The sequence below is a fragment of the Esox lucius genome, chromosome 13 (genome assembly GCF_011004845.1).
Source record: "Esox lucius isolate fEsoLuc1 chromosome 13, fEsoLuc1.pri, whole genome shotgun sequence".
NCBI lineage: Eukaryota > Metazoa > Chordata > Actinopteri > Esociformes > Esocidae > Esox > Esox lucius.
Window position 1 is genome coordinate 27,285,243 of NC_047581.1, and position 26,621 is coordinate 27,311,863.

The window sequence follows — 26,621 nt, forward strand, 5'->3', positions numbered from 1 at the left end:
AACGAAAGGCTTTCCTGGGGGACTCCAGGGGTTCTTCAAATGAAAACTTTGAAACTTTTGGTATCATACCTACATATTCTTTTAGGATAATTTTTTTTTGTACTGTGGTTCTTCAATATTTACAGGCCTGAACTGTATTTTAAAGTATGTCAGTTTGAGGTACTGGATTTCAGGGAATTGAAACCTCCACATATGAGGTTGTGGGCCTCACGTTTTAAATGGCTCAGTCTTTCCTATGACTCAAAGTTGCTTGAAAATAAAGATTATTTTGTGGACTGTTCTTTCAGATGAAAGGACCCATTCACTGTTAAAAGTTTAGATGAATCGTTTTATTCTGACATGGTAATTTAGCTGGTCCAATTCGATTGGTGGTTTTCTGCGGCACTGCCTTGGTATAATACATAATTTTCCTTTTCGTGCTGCTGAGCAAGCATAAGGCATATGTATATATAATTATTTCAGTAACTTAGGTTTAGGAGCGGGTAACGGGATTCAAACAGCTTGTCGATTCCACAGGTTATGGTATTATAGGCATAGGCCTACTTTGGACTCGCTTTTCTTCTGAGGACACTCCCAACCACTGTCCAACGTCACTGGCCAGGAGTGCATGGTCCTTGTAATGAAAATAAACGGGAATTTCGGAAAGGGAAAGAAGCTGGAGAAAAAATAAGATTATGTATTATTGGTCAAACAAACGTTAAGCGTAATAATCGAAGTGTCCCTCTTTTTGAAGGCACACAGGTGAAGGTTTTTTCCGTTTTGGGAAGTAGGCTAAACATGAGATTGGCGTTTGCGTGTTTTTTTTTTTTTTCACAAGAGAGAGATAACTGTATTCCTGCCTAGCGGATTGGAGTGAAAGTCCGCCATATTCTGCCTTACCACGCCCGGGAGTCGAGCTGTTGGAAATAAAGCGTGCACATTTATTCATATATTTGCAATCGAACGGATGATAGAATTACTGAACGTATAGCGTATGACAGAAATATGTGAATCGGGCGACTGAGCAAGAATGAAAACGGTTATCACATAGAAGACTACGGATGGTGCCTTAAACGGATCTGTTGATCATATTGAGAAGGACATCATCCGATACCCAATTAACATTTTACTGACATTTAGTTAACTCCCCGAGCCACTGTTTGCTGACTGACCGTCGGTCAGAAAGCAAAACGAAAGGCGGGGGAGGGGGCAAGAATTTATCCAACAGGCTAGCATATATTTTCCTTTTTCTCCATCTATGCTATGCCACTTTATATTAAACGCGTCCATGTTTTTTCTGCAACCGTGAGAGCGTGATTTGACATCAGTTCATTGTATACATTAATTGCAACTGGAATCTGAATAAAGGAGCAGGAAAAGTGATTTTAAAAGAATGACCCTAGACTCCATAATGGCGTGTTGCCTCAGCGAGGAGGCGAAAGAAGCCAGACGGATCAACGACGAGATCGAAAGGCAGCTCCGCCGGGATAAGAAGGATGCTCGCCGCGAATTGAAGCTGTTGCTTCTGGGTAAGCTAACGATGTCGATGAGATGCATAACACAACATTCAATTCTTTAGTGCTGCCTGAGGAACTCCTGCGAAGCAGCCTGTTACTTTGTAGCCTGCAACACATGTCAAACTGGGGGGCAGATCTCAATTTCACGTGTAATAAAGCCATTTTAATTGAATATCACTACAACCATTTCCAAACCTTATTTACGGTATCTCTTACCAGTTCATTTTAATAATAGCCTAACAACGTTTAGCCTACATACTTGTGGTCACCAAATAATGCCAGGTGGTTTCCGTCTGTTTACTGACAGTGACGAGGCCAAAGTCTAGGCATTTTATTGGTAGACATTAGGCCTACAGGGTCGAGAAATCCTCAGCTAAAAGCCTGTTTACCTGTAATTTACATTACATATAACACCTACAAGTTCCTGAATTGTTATAGTTAGAACGTTTGTCCCAACAATCTGTGCACTCGTATCTGTGCCCAAGTACCTGTCTGGATTACAGGCTGCTGTTTTTTTTAAAGGTACAGTCTGGGATATTGGAAATATGTTTGATAGACATTTCAATTTCAAATGTTTAGCCTACTCATCAACCTGTGAAGAATATAACTTATATTCATGCCTAAGGTTTTCTTCATCTTTCCTTTTTATCAAAACCTGATATAAGGGTTTATTAGTCGGCGCTTCCTCTTAAAACAAAATGACACGAAGATTCAGATGTTTAATGTATGCCAACCAAAAAAAACTTCATTGCGAAGTTCAACCGTGCAGCTCTATGCACTAATTTTAACAATTTCCACAAGAACACATTTACTTAAATACCAGTGGAAATGTAGTCTAATGTAACATGACAGTAAAATATAATTTCTTTATCTGTTCGCTAGCTATGACATAACACCTGAATACAAGTAAAACAGATGATGTGCATGATTATTATTAACAGAATGACTTCATGGTTCCTGATAAAGGAATACTTATTCATACTTTTTATACCGTGATGCAAAGGGTCAGAAACTTAATTCAACTTTACATTTTTACAATTTCAGATTGTTATTCTTACATGGATTTCCTAATAAAACTTTGTTTGATTTTAAATTTAGTCATTTCCAAATCAAACCTGAACTGTCCTGTTGCTGTATGCGACACATTCTGGCACTGGCCTTGTGTGTTTACTGATCTAACTTGCTGATGAATGTTCCAGGGGAGCAGGTGTTTGGTGCCGAGATAGACAGCATTTTTACATCAGGTCAGGCAAGACTACAGCACAGGGTCATTAAAGTCAGGTTTAACACGAGTTATGCTTTTCTAGCTGAAGACTGACCAGGTATATTTTCTAAGATAGCTTTAGACGGGGACAGGCCATAGCGATGTTTGTCCCTGGAAAACAGGCACGCCTATGTCTTTTGTTTTTAGGAAGATGATTTAATTCAAAGTTTTTTAAGTCTGGGCAGATATGTGAAAATGGTAACTAAGAAGCATAGCCTACATTTTGAGTTTTTCAGAACTCCCATAATTCATATTTGAAGGGAGGCTTGAGCTGCTGGAGTTGCAACATGAGAAAATAAAATACACAGCTGAAACTTTAAGGGCTGGTTTCGCTGAGACAGATTAACCCTAATCTGGTTCTGAGACCTGCCATGACGATTTACATGTATTAATAATTTCTAAGATTCTTCTGAAAAACATATTTTAATCATTGTACACTCACCTAAAGGATTATTAGGAACACCTGTTCAATTTCTCATTAATGCAATTATCTAATCAACCAATCACATGGCAGTTGTTTCAATGCATTTAGGGGTGTGGTCCTGGTCAAGACAATCTCCTGAACTCCAAACTGAATGTCAGAATGGGAAAGAAAGGTGATTTAAGCAATTTTGAGCGTGGCATGGTTGTTGGTGCCAGACGGGCCGGTCTGAGTATTTCACAACCTGCTCAGTTACTGGGATATTCACGCACAACCATTTCTAGGGTTTACAAAGAGTGGTGTGAAAAGGGAAAAACATCCAGTATGCGGCAGTCCTGTGGGCGAAAATGCCTTGTTGATGCTAGAGGTCAGAGGAGAATGGACCGACTGATTCAAGCTGTTAAAAGAGCAACTTTGACTGAAATAACCACTCGTTACAACCGAGGTATGCAGCAAAGCATTTGTGAAGCCACAACACGCACAACCTTGAGGCGGATGGGCTACAACAGCAGAAGACCCCACCGGGTACCACTCATCTCCACTACAAATAGGAAAAAGAGGCTACAATTTGCACGAGCTCACCAAAATTGGACAGTTGAAGACTGGAAGAATGTTGCCTGGTCTGATGAGTCTCGATTTCTGTTGAGGCATTCAGATGGTAGAGTCAGAATTTGGCGTAAACAGAATGAGAACATGGATCCATCATGCCTTGTTACCACTGTGCAGGCTGGTGGTGGTGGTGTAATGGTGTGGGGGATGTTTTCTTGGCACACTTTAGGCCCATTAGTGCCAATTGGGCATCGTTTAAATGCCACGGCCTACCTGAGCATTGTTTCTGACCATGTCCATCCCTTTTTGACCACCATGTACCCATCTTCTGATGGCTACTTCCAGCAGGATAATGCACCATGTCACAAAGCTCGAATCATTTCAAATTGGTTTCTTGAACATGACAATGAGTTCACTGTACTGAAATGGCCCCCACAGTCACCAGATCTCAACCCAATAGAGCATCTTTGGGATGTGGTGGAACGGGAGTTTCATGCCCTGGATGTGCATCCCACAAATCTCCATCAACTGCAAGATGCTATCCTATCAATATGGGCCAACATTTCTAAAGAATGCTTTCAGCACCTTGTTGAATCAATGCCACGTAGAATTAAGGCAGTTCTGAAGGCGAAAGTATGGTGTAGTATGGTGTTCCTAATTATCCTTTAGGTGAGTGTATACTTACATGATTAGGTCTTTACACCAATTATGGAAACTAGAATAAGGTGTTTAAATGCCTAATGAAATACTTCAAAATGCCTAATGAAATACTGCAATAATCGGTTTTATATCAAACAAAGTAACAAACATATAAACCTATTGTCTGAATGATGCAGAAAGCCCCTTAGACAGTTAGTTAGTGTAGGCCCCTCCTTGGTCCAATTTGTGCAATTGTAAATGCCCGAGATACTTCAAAATGGGCCAGTGATGTCTGAGATGGCATGGTTTTAGATAGTTGACCTTGCTGTAAAAATCCAATAATAATTTTTTCCCCCTCATTAAGACCAGGTTAATCCCTCCATTAATCTGGTTCTGCTTTCAAATAAAGATATTCAAATCAGTAATTCATATTCTGACCCTGGAATAGGGTAGGGACCTATATGGGTCAAAAGGAGGTTTTAGCTGGGGCACTCGAGGCACTTTTGAAGGTGTCTATCATTTCAGGGAAGTCAACTCGGTGGGTCCAGCTGATGCCCTGTGATGATCTGTCTTTTAGGCGCATGTTTTAGCCAATGAAGTTGGAAATGGGATTGTTGGACCATTGTTTGTCCTGATTGTGCAATCTTAACATTCAAAAACAGTGGGGAGAACAAGTATTTGATACCTTTTGCAGGTTTTCCTACTTACAAAGCATGTAGAGGTCTGTCATTTTTATCATAGGTACACTTTAACTGTGTTGAACAAAAATCCAGAAAATCACATTGTATGATTTTTAAATTAATTTTCATTTTATTGCATGACATAAGTATTTGATCACCTACCAACCAGTAAGAACTCCCGCTCTCACAGACCTGTTAGTTTTTCTTTAAGAAGCCCTCCTGTTCTCCACTCATTACCTGTATTAACTGAGCTGGTTTGAACTCATTACCTGTATAAAAGACACCTGTCCATACACTCAATCAAACAGACTCCAACCTCTCCACAATGGCCAAGACCAGAGAGCTGTGTAAGGACATCAGGGATAGAGTTGTAGACCTGCACAAGGCTGGGATGGGCTACAGGACAATAGGCAACCAGCTTGGTGAGAAGGCAACAACTGTTGGCACAATGATTAGAAAATGGAAGAAGTTCAAGATGACTGTCAATCTCCCTCGGTCTGGGGCATGCAAGATCTCACCTCGTGGGGCATCAATGATCATGAGGAGGGTGAGGGATCAGCCCAGAACTTAATGGCAGGACCTGGTCAATGACCTGAAGAGAGCTGGGACCACAGTCTCAAAGAAAACCATTAGTAACACACTATGCCGTCATTGATTAAAATCCTGCAGTGCACGCAAGGTCACCCTGCTCAAGCCAGCGCATGTCCAGGCCCGTCTGAAGTTTGCCAATGACCATCTGGATGATCCAGAGGAGGAATGGGAGAGGGTCATGTGGTCTGATGAGACAAAAATATTGCTTTTTGGTCTAAACTCCACTCGCCGTGTTTGGAGGAAGAAGGAGGATGAGTACAACCCCAAGAACACCATCCCAACTGTGAAGCATGGAGGTGGAAACATCATTCTTTGGGGATGCTTTTCTGCAAAGGGGACAGGACAATTGCACCGTATTGAGGGGAGGATGGATGGGGCCATGTATCGCGAGATCTTGGCCAACAACCTCCTTCCCTCAATAAGAGCATTGAAGATGGGTCATGGCTGGGTCTTCCAGCATGACAACGACCTGAAACACACATCCAGGGCAACTAAGGAAAGCAAATTAATTACTTAAAAATTATTCAATGTGATTTTCTGGATTTTTGTTTTAGATTCCGTCACTCACAGTTGAATAGTACCTATGATAATTTACAGACTTCTACATGCTTTGTAAGTGGGAAAACCTGCAAAATCGGTAGTGTATCAAATACTTGTTCTCCCCACTGTATTTTATTGAGAAGTCTTAGTAACACCAATTTATATCTAACATAGGAGTTTTGTGCTCTACCAGATTACATTTACAAGAAATACACAATGTTCATGAAAATTTCATTAAATTAGTCAAATTAGCCAGTCACAATTGATGTAAAACAGATAAGATACTAGCTTGTACTACCCACAATTATTTTTACCAAAAGCTAGCTAACATTATAGGTTCTCATTACACAGTCGCTCTACCTGTTCTATGGCAAGGCTATGCTAGAATCAGCTGCTGCTGCGCTCATCTGATGCAAAGATACAATGTAACTATCACAGATAAACATGCTAATCAATTATTCCTGATAGCATTTCCTGCTGAATCTTTTGCAGGATGTCCATAAATTGCAAGTAACAATGCAAGCAAAGCCATTTTCAAATTGTTTTTCAATTGATTTAACCATTTAAATAACACTTAAATAGATTAAAGCTGTTTATTTTAACAAGGTCATGCCACAGAGCCTTTAATAGGAGAGGTGCAACATCACTAGACTTCTGGGAATTCTTGCAAAGCAGTAGATGTTAATATTGTCGCGGGTCCTGCAGGAATCTGTTAGGGACCAGAATGAAATTAGAGTCCAAGTCGGGAAAGGACGGGACCGGATATTCAGTCCACAGGAATGGCCACTACAGAAATAGCTACTTTTTTATTGCTGCCTTCTAAGTTGGGCATGTTGGAGTTTGACTTACACAAACATGTCTTGGAGGCGGATTTACCCTATATGCAGAAATAAATGTGATTGGCTGACTTAAGCTTGTATTTGGAAAAGGGCTGAATGCTCTAAGTAATCATTAGACCAAGGTAAATTGTCTAGTTAACCCTTACTTAACCTTAACCCTCACTTAACCTTAACCTATACCCTAACTATTTTAGAATAAAACATGAATTGAGTAATTTAAGAGTTGGAAGGTAAGCTCTGCCCTCCCTTCTCAACCAATCACATCAATTTCTGCCTTCAGTGCAGATCTGTTTCCAAAACATGTTTGAGTTGCTAAAACTCCCAACTCCCTAAGGCGTGAGTCATTGTAAAGCTTGGATTGATTAACTTGTTTCTCTAAACAGATTACAAATAACCTTACAAATTAAGACATTGTGTGATATTAGTTTGTTTGATGGCAATATCTCTCTTCAGCTGATACCCACTGTTTTTACTTTTTAACAGAAAATGTGATTTGCAGACATGAATTGCAGGGATGGGCCAAATAGCAAACTTGAAATACATTGAAATAAACAGAAATGTGGAGGGGGAGTGATTTTATCAGGACAGAAAAGTTCTCAGTTAAATAATATTTGCAGGATTGGGACGGTACACAAACTAATATTTATAGGACTTACCAGACCTGGCATGACAAGTCACTCCTGTTTCAACCTCTATAAAGCAAACTCGACAGACTGGAGTATGGGGTTTCATATCTAATGGGACAAAATGAAAAATGTGTCCAAAGATGTTCATTACCTTCATCTCAATACAGAATCTACAGTGGACATAAAAAGTCTACAAACCCCTGTTAAAATGAACTTTTTTCACTTTGAATGTGACCTATAATGTGAATAATTCAATAGAAAACAAACAGAAATCCTCAAAGGAGAAAAATGAAAAATAAAAACCTTACAATAACCTGGTTGTGCACACCCTCTTATAACTGGGGATGTGGCTGTGATCAGAATTAACCAATCACATTCAAACTCAAGTTAAATAGAATTAATTACACACCTGCCATCATTTAAAGTTACTCTGATTAATCACAAAAAGTTCAGCTGTTTCTTAGTTGCATCTCAGAGCAAAAGCCATGGTCCGCAGAGAAAAACATCCAAGCCCGGATGGATGTTTTGCAAAAACAAACATCAAGTCCCCAAAAAGCACATGGGAAAATGTGTTATGGTTTGATGAAACCAAGGTTGAACTTTTTGGCCATAATTCCAAAAGGTATGTTTGGCGCAAAAAAAATACCCACAGTGAAGCATGGTGGTGGCAGCATCATGGTTTGGGGACGTTTTTCTTCAGCTAGGGCCTTAGTCAGGGTGGAGGGAATTATGAACAGTTCCAAATACCAGGCAATTGTGGTATTTAAGTTGCTGAATGCCAAATTGTCTACAAAGTAATTATTTAAAAATCATACAATGTGATTTTCTGGATTTTTTGTTTTGTACACAGTTGAAGTGTACAGACCTCTACATGCTTTGTAAGTAGGAAAACCTGCAAAATCGGCAGTGTATCAAATACTTGTTCTCCCCACTGTACTTCAGAAGTAGTTCCTACTTGGCAAGATTTGGGGATTTTATTTCAGTAGAGAGACAAGATCTGGGGGAAGGTGTTGTGGGAGGGACTGGTTGATAGTCTAACCCAGTGCATGGTGTGTCATTGTAGTTTTTCACAGCTTTCTAATTGGATGAAGAATGCCAAATTTTCTACAAACAAAAGGATAGTATATAAGTAATTAGCTAATTTCTTTAAATAACCAGTGGACGATTTGCAATGACATCTCAGTAGGAAATCCCTATAAAGACACTTCACAGGGTGTCTCTAGGTTTCCCGCAACTTAAATGTAAGACTTTTAATGCCAGTACCCACTGTTGTTAGAGCAGTAAGCCTACTGCTAACAATAACTTAGGTGGCTGTACTTTGCAGGAATGTCTTCTGTGATACAGCCAGACAAAACTGAGAAATGCTGGGTGTTTTTGTGTTTCTCAATTCTTATGGGATTCCACAGATAAATTCCCATAAATGTGCCAAGTTTGAAAGACGTCTTGCAAAAAACACAGGGGGCTTCGTTTTCTTTCGCTTCAACAGATTTCAACCACAAAGCAAAGTTACTTGTTTTCCAACAACTTCTGATTTAATTTCCCATGGTACCTGTGGGAAGTTTAACAGGCATTGTCTATTATGTAGCTAGCTAAATTACCTAGCATGGTACTATAGCTAGCTACCTACCTCATGAAAAAAAGTAGCCAACCATCACAAGTGTCTTGCTGACATCTAACATTCTGACCTATATCGTGGTTTTTCACTGCCGCGACCAGAGCTAAAATGCATTCACAAACCACACTATTGTTTGCGTCACCTTTTCACAATGCTAACAGTACTTTTTAAAGACCTTTAAAAAGACAGAATACGCCAATTTAAGACTTCAAGGCCTTTTATTTAGATACATTAAGACTTTTAAAGACTTAAGGACCTGCGAACATCCTGGCCACATGAAGAGAGGGGAAACTAAAAACAATTATTCTCTTGGCTCAATGTGCCAATGGCGAGTGCAAGTGAGACCAAGAGAAGCAAATCTGAAGATGCACTGCGGTCTTTCAAATCTGCTGTGTGGGAACATTTTGGATTCAAAGTTCAATATGATGACGAGGGTAAGAAGACCGTTAACCAAGCCTGCAAGCATTGCTTTCCACTGTCGGCTACTCGAGTAGAAGCACTTCTAACATGATGACGTCATTAATACTGAAACCATACCATTACCTTGACCCACAACCGCATTACGTACCGAACCATGGGCCCACTGTACTGTTGCAACTCTATGCTGACATAGGGCTTTACGCAGATGCTGACTATTTAAACAGCTGTAAATTCATGCTACGATCCATCGTTCCATCAAATGCTCAAAGGACAAACCAAAAACACGTCTTTGGGGTTAAGGTCTGGGGAGTGTGCAGTCTACTTGCTGTCATCTTCCTGGAACCATTCAGAGACCGTACATCATTTTAGATAATGCACCTGGTCAGCAACAATGTTCAGATGCGCTGTGACATTAATACCTCGCTCAGTTGGTATGAACCAACCTAACTTGTGCCAAGAAAACATTCCCCACACTATTACATCACTAGCTGCCTGTACTGTTGACAGTAGGCAGGATGGGTCTATTGAATTACATCCTACGCCAAATCTTGACACCCATCAATCAGCATGACTCAGGAACAGGGTTTGTCGAACCAACATTTTTTACAGCCCCATGAATTTCCACTTCTTAGCTGTCCAGTGCTGGCAATCAATATGAAATCAATGTTGGTAAACAAGATCAGTGTTTTTTCGGGTTTTTGACTAGTTGAAGGGAAGCACAGTCTGGTCTTGTGCTGTAATGGCACATCTTGGACCGGTGAGTTGTGCTTTCCAAGATGCCGTTCTGAACACCTGTCTTATATACTTTGACATTTGTTTGTTATATTGCGCGGTTCTTGCCATCCTCCCTCGACCTCTGTCATCATGACGTTTTTCTTGCTCACAGGACGGCTGCTGACTGGACCTTTAATAAACCCTAGTCACTTGTGATTGAAAAACCCAGTAGGGCAGCATTTGAGATGCTTTGGTTTATTTTCTTCGCTCTTTCATGTCTTTTATGTCCAGTTTATCAGTAACTGACAGCCTCTGTACCTGTCGGCTTTATGCAGCAAACCATAGTCAGATGACTCACTGTCTGTAGGAGTGATCTGTTTTCACGAACGAGGGGGGTACCTAATAAACTGGCCACATATGTTTAAAGCTATAATGTGGATTGATAGTCAGTCCTCACATCAAGAGCTATGTCTATGCAACTGATTCACTTGCCCCATTCCTGAGATGGCTGTATTGGCCTTAACCAAAACAAAAGACGAGGAAAAGTTGGGTTAATTATTACATCCCAGAAGTTAGCTTTAAGGAAGTGTCTTCTACTAAGTTAGGCAGACATAAGTCTTGAACACAGATGTTTTATTGTTTTCAGTATTTCATTTTGAAGAATGTTTCCCAATATTGGGCTGTATATTTGCCTGGATTTGAAAGAAGCAGATGTAATACATATAAGACTGGTCTCAGCAGTATTGATATGGGTCAGTAAGATGCATTTCCCCATTTGCTGCATTGCACCAGTGATTCAACAATCCTTTGAAAAGCAGTCTTGGTAATTCACAGAAATTAGGTCTTTACTAACATTAAAACACTAACCGGAATCATTCACTTGTTGTATGTGTATCGAGGAAGTCCAAGGAATTTGTTGAGTTGGTTGAGAATGGCACTTGCAATCCGATCATATAGAAGCATCTCTAAGATTACATTTGTTTTATTATTACTACTGAAACTGTACTAGAGCATTGGCCATGTGTCAGGGCCTTGACTTGAATGGAACCCCTCAGACATGACTCAGAATACCGTGCCTCCCTAGAACCAGGCACACCGTTTAAAATGTGGACACACTGTTATGCTAACTGGTGAGACCTCGGTTTTCTCATAGGCTGTTTGACATCTCAATAGAACATTTTTATTCCACAGCCTCATTCTGATTTACACCACATGGCTTCCTAGTTTTCCAGGCTGATTGTATTGCAGATGCCTTGCCATATCACACGGTGCATTGATATCAGCTTACCACATTTTATGACATGCAATCTGATTCCCAACTGTGTAATCTTATAGGATTTGATAAAATGCATGGCACACATCCATCTAACCAGAAGTACCAATAATAGAGGGCAGAATATTTACAAGTATTAAGTATACGCACATTACAAGTGGAATGTATAGATGTGCAGTGAAGGCAAATGCAGTGCAGGTGGCAATACTAAATGTGCAATTAAGGAAAATAGGGGAGGGCAGAACATTTACAAGAATTAAGTATAGTGTATGTTACAAGTGGAATAAACAGTTGTGTGGGTACAACTGGCAATTCTAAATGGCATTCTGGATGTGCAATCGAGGCAAATTGAAGGAGTAAGGTAACATGTACAACTGGGATGCAGAGATAGTAGCAACGAGGTCCCTGAGGTAGATGTATTTGTAACAAAATGCGATGGCAATTCTAAATGTGCAATGAAGGCAAATTGAATGTGAAAGGTGCGTACAATTGAAATGCAGGGATAGCAGCAGTGAGGTTCCCGAGGTAGACACGTACCTGTAACAACTGAAAACTTCCATTGTCAGACTTTGCAAGGTAGTGTCAGAGTCCAGTAGTACAAAGGGAGTAGTGCAACAAGGTCCCTGAGAGGCGGGGGGTATAGTTAGTAGGTTAGGTTACAGTAGATGAAAAGAAACTGTTCCTGAGCCTGCTGATGCAGGAACAAAGAGACCTGTACCACTTGCCTGATGGTAGGAGGACAAAACGGTTTGTGACATGGATGTGAAGGGTTCCTGCTGATGACCTGTGCAGACACCGCTTGCGCTGGAGGTCTACGATGGCTGGGAGCTGGGCACCAGTGATGTGCTGGGCGGTTTTCAACACCTGTTGCAGGACCTTCCAGTCGGCTACGGAGCAACCACCAAACCCGACTGTGGCACAGTTAGTCACATTGCTCTCGATTGTGCAGTGGGAAATGTTCACAAGGAGCTTCAAGGAAAGACAGGCCTTCTTCAGCCTCCTCAAAATGTACTGGCGCTGCTGCGCCTTTTTGATGAGGTCTAAGGTGTTGTGGGTCCAGGACAGGTGCTCGGAGATGTGGACACCCAGGAATTTTAAGCTGGACCCACACTTCACCTCAGTGCCATCGATGGGAACTGGGGCGTGATTGTGGCCTTTAAACTTCCTGTAATCCACAATGAGCTCCTTGGTTTTCTTTGCGTTGAGGGCCATGTTGTTGTCAGTGCACCATGCCGCCAGGCGCTTTACCTCTTCCCTGTAGGCTGACTCGTCATTGTCACTGATCAGGCCTACTTGTCTGTGAACTTGCTGTTGGAACTGTGTATAGGAACGCATTCGTGGGTGAACAGAGAATACAGGAGGGGGCTCAGCACACAGCCAGGGTGGAGCATTGAAGTTGTCTAACCTGACAGACTGGGGTCTGTTGGTTAGGAAGTCCAAAGTCCAGTTGCAGAGAGAGGGGCAGATCCCTAGGTTATGGAGTTTGTTGATCAGCCTATAGGGGATGACCATGTTGAATGCCGAGCAAAAGTCTATGAATAGCATTCTCACATAGGTATCGGTTTTGTCCAGGTGGGTCTCAGTGTTCATGGGATCACTGAGTTCCTCTACAGCTGTTTGTGGCGTTCGTGGCTCTCTTAAGTTTTCACGCCCTTTGGACTTTAACACATTTTCTTGTGATGCAACATGGAAACGTTTTTGATTTAATTCAGGTTTTTTGTGACTGATCAAATGGAGCATAAATGATTGAGCCTATTTTGAGTGAATTTGGAGCGTGTTGGGGGACGGAGTGACCTTAGAATAGCCTGTAAAATATGATTTGATTATTTAAAAGTTATAGCAGCACAAACAAAAAAATCTTACAGTACAAACCAGCATAAAAGGGGCACAAACGATTTAGTCTATTTTGTGTAAATTTGGAGCATGTTGGGGGGCTGATGTCATCACCTAAAATTAAATGTGTAATATACACTCACCTAAAGGATTATTAGGAACACCATGCTAATACTGTGTTTGACCCCCTTTCGCCTTCAGAACTGCCTTAATTCTACGTGACATTGATTCAACAAGGTGCTGAAAGCATTCTTTAGAAATGTTGGCCCATATTGATAGGATAGCATCTTGCAGTTGATGGAGATTTGTGGGATGCACATCCAGGGCACGAAGCTTCCGTTCCACCACATCCCAACGATGCTCTATTGGGTTGAGATCTGGTGATTGTGGGGGCCATTTCAGTACAGTGAACTCATTGTCATGTTCAAGAAACCAATTAGAAATGATTCAAGCTTTGTGACATGGTGCATTATCCTTCTGGAAGTAGCCATCAGAGGATGGGTACATTGTGGTCATAAAGGGATGGACATGGTCAGAAACAATGCTCAGGTAGGCTGTGGCATTTAAACGATGCCCAATTGGCATTAATGGGCCTAAAGTGTGCCAAGAAAACATCCCCCACACCATTACACCACCACCACCAGTCTGCACAGTGGTAACAAGGCATGATGGATCCATGTTCTCATTCTGTTTACAAATTCTGACTCTACCATCTGAATGTCTCAAAAGAAATCGAGACTCATCAGATCAGGCAACATTCTTCCAGTCTTCAACTGTCCAATTTTGGTGAGCTTGTGCAAATTGTAGCCTCTTTTTCCTATTTGTAGTGGAGATGAGTGGTACCCGGTGGGGTCTTCTGCTGTTGTAGCCCATCCGCCTCAAGGTTGTGCGTGTTGTGGCTTCACAAATGCTTTGCTGCATACCTCGGTTGTAACAAGTGGTTATTTCAGTCAAAGTTGCTCTTCTATCAGCTTGAATCAGTCGGCCCATTCTCCTCTGACCTCTAGCATCAACAAGGCATTTTCGCCCACAGGACTGCCGCATACTAGATGTTTTTCCCTTTTCACACCATTCTTTGTAAACCCTAGAAATGGTTGTGCGTGAAAATCCCAGTAACTGAGCAGGTTGTGAAATACTCAGACCGGCCCGTCTGGCACCAACAACCATGCCACGCTCAAAATTGCTTAAATCCCCTTTCTTTCCCATTCTGACATTCAGTTTGGAGTTCAGGAGATTGTCTTGACCAGGACCACACCCCTAAATACATTGAAGCAACTGCCATGTGATTGGTTGATTAGATAATTGCATTAATGAGAAATTGAACAGGTGTTCCTAATAATCCTTTTGGTTAGTGTACACCGATCAGCCATAACATTATGACCACTGACAGGTGGAGTGGATAACACTGATGATTTATATAAATATACACACCGATCAGCCATCACATTATGACCACTGACAGGTGAAGTGGATAACACTGATGATCTCGTTATCATGGCACCTGTTAGTGGGTGGGATATACTAGGAAGCAAGTGAACATTCAGTCCTCAAAAGTGTTAGAAGCAGGAAAAATGGGCAAGCGGAAGGATCTGAGCGACTTTGACAAAGGCCAAATTGTGAAGGCTAGATGACTGGGTCAGAGCATCTCCAAAACTGCAGCCCTTGTGGGATGTTCTGCAGTGGTCAGTACCTATCTGGAAGGAAGAGCGGTGAACCGGCGACAGGGTCATGGGCGGCCAATGTTCACTGATGCATGTGGGGAGCGAATGATGGCCCCTGTGGTCTGATGCAACAGACGAGCTACTGTATCTCAAATTGCAGAAAAGGTTAATGCTGGTTCTGATAGAAAGGTGTCAGAACACACAGTGCATCACAGTATGTTGCATATGGGGCTGCTTAGCCGCAGACCAGTCAGGGTGTCCATGCTGACCCCTGTCCACTGCCGAAAGCACCTACAATGGGCATGAGAGCATCAGAACTGGACCACGGAGCAATGGAAGAAGGTGGCCTGGTCTGATGAATTCTGTTTCCTTTTACATCACCTGGATGGTTGGGTGTGTGTGCGTCGGTTACCTGGAGACATGGCACCAGGATGCACTATGGGAAGAAGGCAAGCTGGCAGAGGCAGTGTGACGCTTTGGGCTATGTTCTGCTGGGAAACCTTGGGTCCTGCCATTCATGTGGATGGTACTTTGACACGTACCACCTACCTAAGCATTATTGCAGACTATGTGCACCCTTTCATGGTAACGGTATTCCCTGATTGCATTGCCCTCTTTCAGCAGGTTAATCCACCCTGCCATAAAGCAAAAATGGTTCAGGAATGGTTTGAAGAACACAACAACCAGTTCAAGGTGTTGACTTGGCCTCCAAATTTCCCAGATCTCAATCTAAGGAAGCATCTGTGGGATGTGCTGGACAAACAAGTCCGATCCATGGAGGCCCCACCTCGCACACCTTCAGAGGTCTAGTGGAGTCCATGCCTCGACAGGTCAGGCTTGTTTTGGCGGCAAAAGGGGGACCTACACCATATTAGGCAGGTGGTCATAATGTCATGGCTGATCGGTGTATAAAACATTGCAGCAACTCAAACTAAATTAAACGGAGCATGTTTGGGGGCTGAGTGACCTCAGATTGACCAATAAAACATAATCTAAATGATGATGGCAGCACAAACTGAAATTTAAACGGCACAAACGGAGCGCAAATGATTAAGCCTATTTTGCCAAAGTTTCCCGTTGTGTGGGGGGCCAACTCCAGTTTTGGGCTATCAAGCACCTGGGCTATTGTTGCGGTATGGACAGTGTCTCCCAGCTCAGCCGTGGAAGACTAACTCTTTTAGAGCTGTCATAGGCCTTTTGGTGACCAACCTGACTAATGGCCTCCCTAACTAGTACCCCTCCCCCCAGATACTACATTTCTGAGGATGACCTGTTGGGAAGAGAATCACAGTTGTACCATATTGTATCCATTTCTTATATATTTACTATGCTCCGATACTCAAGGATATGTGTTCTTATTTCCATCCGCTAATTGGTGCTTTTGGAAAACCCTTTTTCCAGATTTGCCTTGAATGTTCCTTCCTCTGCTTCTTCCTAATTTAGCAATCAGTTTAGAACAATTTGCAACATTTAATTTCTCACTTGGACATTATGGACTTTTTTCTGTTGATATGTGGCAGCAATAAATGTAGAAGTCCAAGGGTGGGGAATACTTCTGAGAGCCTCTGTATATGAGAGAAGAGTGCTTCACACTCAGTGATCTACATGCAGCATTGTATGTGAGACAAGAACTTTGCTATCTTCTCTGCATCCTGTGTGGCTTACATCCTGTGGGGTTTACGGGAGGCTCTGGGAAAGAGCACTGGTTAACACTGTGGATCTCTACCTGTATGCCTGATGACACTACTTGATTAAACTATATACTCTCTATAAACTAACTGTTTCACCAAGGGTCGTGCCTGGACAAAATGCCAAGTTATTCTATGCTTTATCTGTTATTTTACCAGGTAAGTAGGCTATGGACCCATTCTTCTTTACCCCCATGACCTTGGAGCAGTTAGGGTTAACTGTCGTGCTCAAGGACAGAACAGCATTTTATTTTTATTTTATTAACCTGTTGGTTCAGGACCAGTGGTCTTTCGTTTACTTCGCCTACAGCTAACCCCTAAACCGGAATCTTTCACACGTGTACACACAGACACTAAGTGTGTGTGTCTCTATATGTGTGTTCTACTTCATTAACAGTGGATCAGTTAACTGAGGAAAAGGGGAATATGTCTGCTCTATTAACCTAAATACTATGTTATTGAGATTTTTAAACTCCATAATTGCTTTGTCTCCCTGAGGACTTAGCACTGAACACATCAAACTCTGAGCCAGTTTGAGCAGTACCCTAACAGGAACTAGGGTAGTTTCGGGTAGTAGGAGGAGGACATTCTGTGCTGTTTAGAATAGTTGGTAATAGTTGGAAATTTTGGTTCTGATAGTGAACTGTGTAGCTAATGTCTTACAAGGTGATGTGGAATAACCATCCGTTCTTGTAAGATACAGTAGGCAACACACATGGTGTAAAAAGTTAGAAACAGCTCTCTGAAGCTAGCTATGTGCAGTAGGCTTTAAATAAACCCAAAATTGGATACTTCCCCTAGAATGGACAGAGATCACTGGGAAATGTCTGGTATGTGGATAATGTACGAGAGTGGGAGAGTGTACCAACAGCACTTAAACATATTTTGTTTCTTCAAATACATCTCTTGGCACATTCTGTAGTTTGGAATATACACAGTAAACCCGTAAGACGTTTTGTTCTGACCACCGTATTACAGGCTTTAAATAATATAGGTCTACATTATTTTGTGACACATCTCTGGAACCCAATATATTCACAAATAACAGAAGATAATTTTTCGGCATCAAATCATCCCTAGGCTCCATCACATTGTCCTCTCCCTAACAGCAAGGCCTACTCTGCTCTGTTCTTTCGCAGTACGCTCTACAGCACATCTTCTGGGTTTCTGACTGGTTAGAATTTGCTGTCCGGAGTTCGTTTCTCCGACACGCGTGTGTTACTTTATTGGGTTGTGGCTATTACTTTTGTTAGTTATAGAGCCATCACGGAATTGGCATACTTTCACTGACTTTTAATAAATTGGGACGAGTGAAAGGCGTGAACAGAACAATGTACTGTATAGTTTGATTGACCGATTTGAGGCATACAGCTGGACATTACTGGACATTTACTGCAGTGTAGGCTAGGTGCCTAATTTATCTGAAGGATGGATGAATATGAAGCAAAGCTAATTCAGCCATTGTGTGTCACATTAATTCTTTATGTAAAGATTTGTGTATTTTTTGCTGCAGAACCTACTTGCCGTGTAGTATTGTCACTGTGAGCATCTGAGCACACTGATTATGGTGGTTCAATCTTATCTTGCTTATTTACCTACCTGCTCTCTCCACTGGTCTCTTAGCATGTCCCAGGCAAATCTAGGCTAGAATCACTTTTTTGTTGTTGAATGTTTTGTAGACTATTTTGAAGAGGGATGCAAACTTGCTTTTGTTTGTTGAATATAAAATGCAAAGCCAAAAGCATGGCAATGATGCAACCAAGTGAAAAATGTGCAACATATGAATTGATGCTGGTTACTGCAGATTCCATGTTTCAAGGAGATTCATGCCATCAACTTGGCAGACCAAATTGCAGAATAATTGATGAGGGCAAGAAATAAAGAGTTGGCCAACTAATGTGTCTTGGTGACAGGGCGGTCTTCAGGAATCCTGGGACCCCTGAAAGATATATGCCCTGGGACCCCTCACTTATAGACGAGATTAAGATCAGTGGGCCCTGCCAAGCCATGGGCCCCGTGAACCCAAATTTCCTCGCGTTAGCTACAGCCCTGCTTGGAGAACACCACATATATAGTAAGGGATGTGGTGAACCCTTTCTCTTTCTTTCCTCCTCTCTGTAAGGTACTGGAGAGAGTGGGAAGAGCACCTTCATCAAGCAGATGAGAATCATCCATGGTGCTGGTTACTCAGAGGAGGACAAGAGGGGCTTCACCAAGCTGGTTTACCAGAACATCTTCACTGCCATGCAGTCAATGATCCGCGCCACGGAGACCCTCAGGATCCCTTTCAAATATGAGCACAACAAGGTAAGGAGGGAGAAATGGAAGGTGTGGAGGGGAACAAAGTCTGTCTGTGTTGCGTGCGTGCGTGCGTGCGTGCGCGTGTGTGTGTGTGTGCGCGGGTGTGTCTGCACGCGTGTGTGTGCGCGCGCGTGCGCGTGTGCATGTGTGGGCTCGTGTGTGCGTGTGTGTGTGTGTGTGAGACTGTAAGATGTGTTAGTGAGCATAAGGACGAGACGACTCTATCTTTTATGGAACAGCCATCCACAATCACATCCTGTCTGTTTTGGCACTTCCTGTGTGTCACTTAACCAACCCCCACCCATGTCATCCAGCCAGTGCGTGTCTGCAAAAGAGAGAAACGGTCTGTTGTATTTCTGAGGTAATTTATTTCTGTTTCAGTTCTCTACATAGACTGAAACTGCTCATGGATTTCTCTTATTTGATTTCAATTGATGTCCCTTATCCTAAGCCTCTTACTGCCAATATGTTTGGTTAAATAAAGTGGTGCTGTCATTTTCCGGTTACTAAAAATGTACCGCTATAACTGCTGGTAATCCCACACGAAACTGGCTAATGGAGGAAAACCACTTATCAGTTATTGACTGGCCATGTCTCATTTGAATCACTATGCCTCATGTGGCGTCTGACCAGGTGGTTTCTTGATGTTATTAGAGGATGTACAGTATTTTCAGTGGTTTCCGTCGTTCTTTAAGCGTCCATATAGTATTGATTTCCTGTGATGTGTACCGGTTATGTTTGCTCAACCCAGTGGATTCCCATTTTGATTGTTGAATAACAAACATGGGGATGTTATAAACTTTTAAATATGCTGTTTCTATTAGGCTGTAAAATTAAAGGGATGCTTCTCTGTTACTCAGGCAGGAGGCTCAAGCAAGCCTGCCTGTGCCTTGGCCTCTTTGAACACCAGGGGGCGGTAACGTGGCATTTTCATGAATACATTTACCAGGGGGCAGTAGGGCGGTTGCCTGTCATTTCCAGGTTGTCACCAGGTTAAAAAATGACTTCCTTCCTGGGTAATTTGTGCCGGATACAGTAGCCATAAGTAATGATGTGAGGCTAGATAATGTAGTGAAATGGGGAAGCTGGGGAATTAATCAATTAGGAAATGATCCTTTTTCTAAATAACAGTACATGAGATTACTGCAGGAGATGGATAATGTGAGGCCTTCTGAGAGTCCTCTGCAAAGTGGTTTACTGTGTAGTGAAAGAAATGGGTTGATCACAAACTCCTTAGGAGTTATCTGATGAGTCTGGGCACTGCTTTCGCCAAAGACCACCTGGAACACAGACACAGACCGTCAACATTGCCTTATCTGACTGAGATATGTGTTGGTGTTGTTTATGACACGCAGAACCTTGAATTCACCGCTGAATTAATGTTGGATTCTGTCGACTGTAATTTGCGTGTTTGATTCCTGGGGACGAGCGATTCGATGCATGTTTTCTTCCCTCAGGGCAATGCCAACGTGGTCCGAGAGGTGGATGTGGAGAAGGTCTGCACGTTTGAGAACCCATACATAGACGCCATCAAGTGTTTGTGGAACGACCCAGGCATCCAGGAGGCTTATGACAGGAGGCGGGAGTACCAGCTGTCTGACTCCACCAAATAGTGAGTAAATAAAATGTCTCCCTATACCATTCCTGGGACTGTGGTCAGCTTGAGTCTTAGACATGTGACTTTTTTCAATACTTTGCTTGAAAATCTAAAAGTAAGTACAGCATTTCTTGGTTAACATTTTCCCAAGGTTGATGACTTCTACAACCTTCAGAATGTAGTTGTATGTCTTGCCGTGACATCTGACCTCATGTTGGCCTTTTTTGACTCGATAGTTACATGAATGCACTGGACCGGATCGCCGAGTCGTCTTACCTCCCCACCCAGCAGGATGTTCTGAGAGTCCGGGTTCCCACCACCGGCATCATCGAGTACCCCTTTGACCTCCAGAGTGTCATCTTCAGGTCTGCCAACCCACAATCTAACTGAGCAGTTTAAAAAAACGAATTGGCATAGCCAGTTCAGACAGGAAACCTGTGTGGGCCGTTGGTCAGCGACGTATCAGCTGACGCCTGGGATCGCTCCAATCGCGACATGGGATTTCGTACTGATTATTTAATCGTCAGGTTACTCCGTCTGGTCTTACTAGCATGCGGGTGCATTTTTTAAAATGTATTCCCAAGCAAGCACACCTGATTAATCTTGAGAACCAATCATCAAGCCTTTGAGCAGGTCAAGCAGGTAAGCTAGTTTAGGGCTTTAACAAAACCACATGGGAGTCGTCAAGGAGTGTCCGGGTTGGAAAAAGACTCATTTACAGAACCGGTTGGCAGGTTCACTGAAACGTTTCTCACATAGCAAACAAAAACGGGACCTACATTCCCACGCCAACTTGTACTCGGGTCAAGTGTGCTTGATTTGTCTCCTGTGTTCCTAAAACAGGATGGTGGATGTGGGGGGTCAGAGGTCAGAGAGGAGGAAGTGGATCCACTGCTTTGAGAACGTCACGTCCATCATGTTTCTGGTGGCGCTCAGCGAGTACGACCAGGTGCTGGTAGAATCTGATAATGAGGTGAGCTGTTATCCACCTTACCGTTTCTGCCCAATACACACACACACACACACAACCTTCTATGGTGTCAAAGCCATTTAAACAAGATATTGTTAGAAATCTCAACAGAATGAGGTTCTTTACAAGCGTTACATGTATAAACTTTCAGGTGTTTTAGTTCTCCGATTTTCTTGGAGGTTTTGTGCTGCAGGTTGGAAATACGGGGATAAGACTGTCAAATGTCACACCTTTACATCCAATCCACTGGTCTTCTGTTGTGTATGTTAGTCACTGTAAACATCAGCTTCCTGATTACAGATGTTTGAATGATACATTTTAAACCCAGAGGCACAACATCGCATTACATAGGGGAACTTGACTCAACAGAACAGACCTGGGGTTTATGGTTTCACAAGTCAGCGGTAGTATTGAACATGTTTTTAGTTGTTTAATTAAGCCGCTGAAACTGTTATTTCAACAAATGTGTAAAAGTGACAAACTGATGTTTTTGTCACCAAAATAAATTATACTGAAGGAGTGCCTTTTATTTGATACACATACATGTATACATGCACAGTAAGACTAAATTACATCAATTTTTTTTTGAAGAAGCACTTTCTGTCTTAAACTAGAGACAGTGGAAAAGTCAGGGGCATGCTGGGAACAGACAGATGCTGTGCTTTCCCTTGAAAAAGCTCTTTTGCACCGAGACTATATTCAAAGTAGCTCGCAGGCATCATTTACAACTGCTTTCCAAGTAAAAGCAAGGTCTAGCAGGACAAGACATATTATTATTTCCATTCTTTTAAATTAGGGCAATGAATTCACCTTGAGAAGTGTAGAGTCTTGCCTCATGTCTGTTGTACACCAGAGTTGAAAAAGAGAGAACCATGGCCACAAATGTGTTCTCATTGTTTTAATTATAAAGACTCATTTGAAGTCGTATTTGAAATTGAACTTGTTTGCAAAGTGTTGCTGTCCGAGTAGTCAAATGTTAAGTGTTTGTGTGAGATATGAGCACCTTGTCACCCAGTGAGGGGAGAAGGGGAGTATCCCAGACCAGGGGTTCCCAACCCTTTCCCCTGTTTTACATGATTAAAAACATGCGCCCAACCTTCACTGAATAATGGAGGAAATTGATTGTGCAATCTGAATAGCTTTTTAATATTTCTTAAAGACCCCAAAGGGTTTTTAAGCTGATGAACCAAAAGTGAGTTTGAATGCAAACTGGTGTTTCCCCCCGAGGAAGCTCATGCAACTGTCCTTTTGATTAGAACCACTGGATTTAACAAAATTCCACCCTTGTTTTTCCTTTTAGAATCGGATGGAAGAGAGCAAAGCCTTGTTCAGGACCATCATCACATATCCCTGGTTCCAGAACTCCTCAGTCATCCTGTTCCTCAACAAGAAGGACCTTTTGGAGGAGAAGATCATGTACTCTCACCTTGTTGACTACTTTCCAGAGTATGACGGTTAGTGGACCCATTTGACTGGAGTCAGGGGGCCAAGTGCAAATAAAGTTCCTTCTGGAAAAATACAGTTCCCTACTTAAACCCTGCTGGTGTATTGCCTTACCACTTGTTAAAAACCTGTGTTAAACATGATCATTTCTTAGAACAAGGCTTATAAACTGTTGTTCTCTTTAACCTAGGTCCCCAGAGAGATGCCCAGGCTGGCAGGGAGTTCATCCTGAAGATGTTTGTGGACCTAAATCCAGACAGCGACAAGATCATTTACTCCCACTTCACCTGCGCCACGGACACCGAGAACATCCGCTTTGTGTTTGCAGCCGTCAAAGACACCATCCTGCAGCTCAACTTGAAGGAGTACAACTTGGTGTGAAACCGGTTAGAGTCCTTGAAGGGACTTGTTTAGCATGAGCGGAGCACAGCTGGCGCCCAGAGACCCTTCTCCAACACTGACTGACTGTCAAATCTGTGAAAATTACAAAAAAACTGAAGAAAAGCTACAAACATCTAATGGTTGCCTAATACTAATTTATTGCCATTGTTGACCATTCCTTTCTTTTTTCTATTTAAAAGAAAACATGATTGAGAGGTTTGAAGGTCCTTGTTGGATATGAATAGCACAGTTCCTTTAAAAAGGTAGGCCAAGCGTTGTGATTTTGTTTTTTCTTTTAAGACACTCGTATTGTGCTCTCATTGTGGTGGCTGGGATCTGTCCAACACCAACTGAACCAAGGTTCTCCTGCCTTTTGCTTTTATCTGAAGTTCTATAAATCAACAAATTTTACTCCAAAAGTGTTAAGTGTTGATACCAGACACACACAGGTGGTGTGGAGCGATGGACCAGAAATTTATGAGACAGTGTTTAATTTAGTCACGCTGTGCCACACTCACTTTTTAAGGTCCCATTTATTGCAGAAGCCACAAGAATGCAATGTTACCTTGAGGCATCACGCTGTTAACTAAAAAGTGTATTGGAGGCAAGACGGGACCCAGCCTTTTGAAGCCATCAAGAGTTTAACATGCTAGGGTTTCATTGTATTAGGTTATCCTTCCCTCCCCATCTTGTATTCATAGATGAATGCCAAAACCACTTGTATGCCAAGCTTGGCGAAAAACACATTTACTGGAGTTGACAGGGGTTGTTGTTGTCATTGTTGTTGTAATGCCAAACTGAGGGGCCAATTGTTTTGTGAGAAAATTATTATTGATAGTAGAACCTAAACTCCTGCAGACCAGTTGTGATTGTTGTATTCCATAGGCCCATATTAATCTAATCTTGGGTTTGGTACTTCTTACACAGTATGACTTTTTTTTATTTTGCCCATACAGCGGCACAGACCGGGGATTAAGGACCTTGCTCTATTCCAGATTGGTCACAGATTCAGCTGTCAGAATCTGCCTTTGACAGTGGCGCTTCTCTTGTAGAGGTACTGCTAGTCTTTTCTCACTGCCTGTACTGAGCTGGACCACCGAAAATGCAGCCGTAGCAGCCAATTACAGCGCAGATGTCTCGCAGACTAACCAATCACAATGCAACGGTGTCCTTTTGATTGTCCAATCACAGCCCGACTGTCCGACTGTTTTAGTTTGCTAGCAGTGGAGTTGATTAGCCGTTTCCTGTGTTAAAAGGGGCAGAGCTTTGAGCACAATTTGTACCAAAGTAACCCCTCACATCTGATTGGCTCTAGTGGCTCTGACCCCAACTTATTTCTCTGAGTATCTGTGTTTTTTGTAACAATTCCCTAAACATAAGCCTGTAATTTACATTTTATTGAGGCATAGTGCAATTATGAACGCTATAATCATTGTACATACATCTCTCTCTCTCTCGCTATATATATATATATATATATATATATATATATATATATATATATATATATATATATATATATATATATATATATATATATATATATATATATATATATATATATAGCAGCATCAATGTTGGCTTTGTAATCATAACTTTTTGGGCAGATTGAATGTGCAGTATTGAAAATATGTATCTATGTAATTGTACTGTATGTCTAATGTATGGCTAATTAATTTGTAAAAATTTTATTTACATTGTTTATTGAGAGGAGAATGTATTTTTGCGAGTTAATTTGTTATCAAGAAACTGCAGATTTAGGACTGCATAAAGAGCAATCATTAGGATCGAAAGAAACAGTATGCTAGCTGTAATTGCTTGAGTTTTATATATATATAAAAAAAGAAAACTGCAGACTAAAATTATAGCGCTTATTCTACTGGATTAGACCTTAACTCTGGCTTCAGGAAAAGATCAGTTATCATGTAGGAGTGACCTTATCACACATTCTCCCTAATTTCTTTGCTATTTTATTATTACTACATGACAGGGCCCTGTTTGAAAACTGTTCAAATCCTTCATTATTTATTTTCGGCATTGGAGTGATCACTGGGCACAGCTTCTACCAGTCCAGACGTATCAGATCGGTTGTTCCTGGATGTACTGTACACCTAGTGTGGGTAGTGCTCTGGTTCCGATAGGTCTCTGTGGATCACTGGGGTGTGTCCTGGCTTTGGAGGAGCTGACCTTCCCCCTTTTATCTCAAGCTCATCGGGTGTCTAAAAAAAAAGCTCTATTGAAGTCATTTTTATGAAGGAAAGTGTTCCAACAGGGCCTTAGAAACAGCACTCCCATTCTCCCTAGTCCTTTCAATACTGGGACTACTGTGTTCTGTTGGAGCCAATTGTTCAGGGGCCATTTAACCTAATGCCACAGCCCCTGGAGGTTTATTGGACTCGCTGTAGCGACCAGGCTGTTCTGACGCCCTGTAAGAACAAGCCATTTGCCTCTCAGAAACACCTTCCAAGTGTCTTTTTACTGTTGAGGATCCACCAAGACTACCTTAGAATACAACCCTCCCCTAGTAGCTATGTGCATGAACCCATCCTGGGTCAGGTTCACGAGGCAGGTAACGGAAAATGTTTTAAGGTTTCCGTTTGATGCCTAATGAGCACTACCCAGCTCCTTAAGATGTGTAAGAGTGAAGAAATAGGGGCTAGGGAATGGGATATAGGGGTGTCACTGGGAGCTTGCAGGGTGGGTGATGGATTAGACAGCAGGCAAGGGACCAAATGTGGCACCAGCCACAAAGCGCTTGCGTCACACTCACAATAATATTAGGCGCACACATTTGTTTGAATGAATTTGAAAATTTATCGAAGAAGGTACATTAATATAAGCTTTTGTTTTTGTTTTGATGGCCAATCATCAGAATGTACATTCTACAAATTTATTTATGAACTATAAAAAAGTGATAGAAGAAAGTTTACATGTACCTGTGTCTTATTGTGTGAGCTGTGCTTCCTTCTCTTAGGAGCATGTGTTCTTATTTAATTCAGGAAAATGTAATCTTGCCTATTGGAATGAGTGGGCTATTACTCCTCTGTAAACATGTTTCAGTATTCATACTAAGACCAGAA

At 41.9% G+C, this 26,621-nt stretch overlaps 1 protein-coding gene across 1 annotated transcript; it reads left to right on the top strand.

Moving 5' to 3' along the window:
* Positions 1-514: 514 nt before the first annotated feature.
* On the top strand, positions 515-25,017 carry LOC105014461 (guanine nucleotide-binding protein G(q) subunit alpha). The gene is made up of 7 exons (XM_010876812.5): positions 515-1,508; positions 18,972-19,156; positions 20,608-20,762; positions 20,984-21,112; positions 21,591-21,720; positions 23,018-23,171; positions 23,351-25,017. Exons 1-7 carry the CDS (start codon positions 1,373-1,375, stop codon positions 23,539-23,541), a joined length of 1,080 nt encoding a protein of 359 aa, XP_010875114.1. The 5' UTR covers positions 515-1,372; the 3' UTR covers positions 23,542-25,017.
* The last annotated feature ends 1,604 nt before the right edge of the window (positions 25,018-26,621 follow it).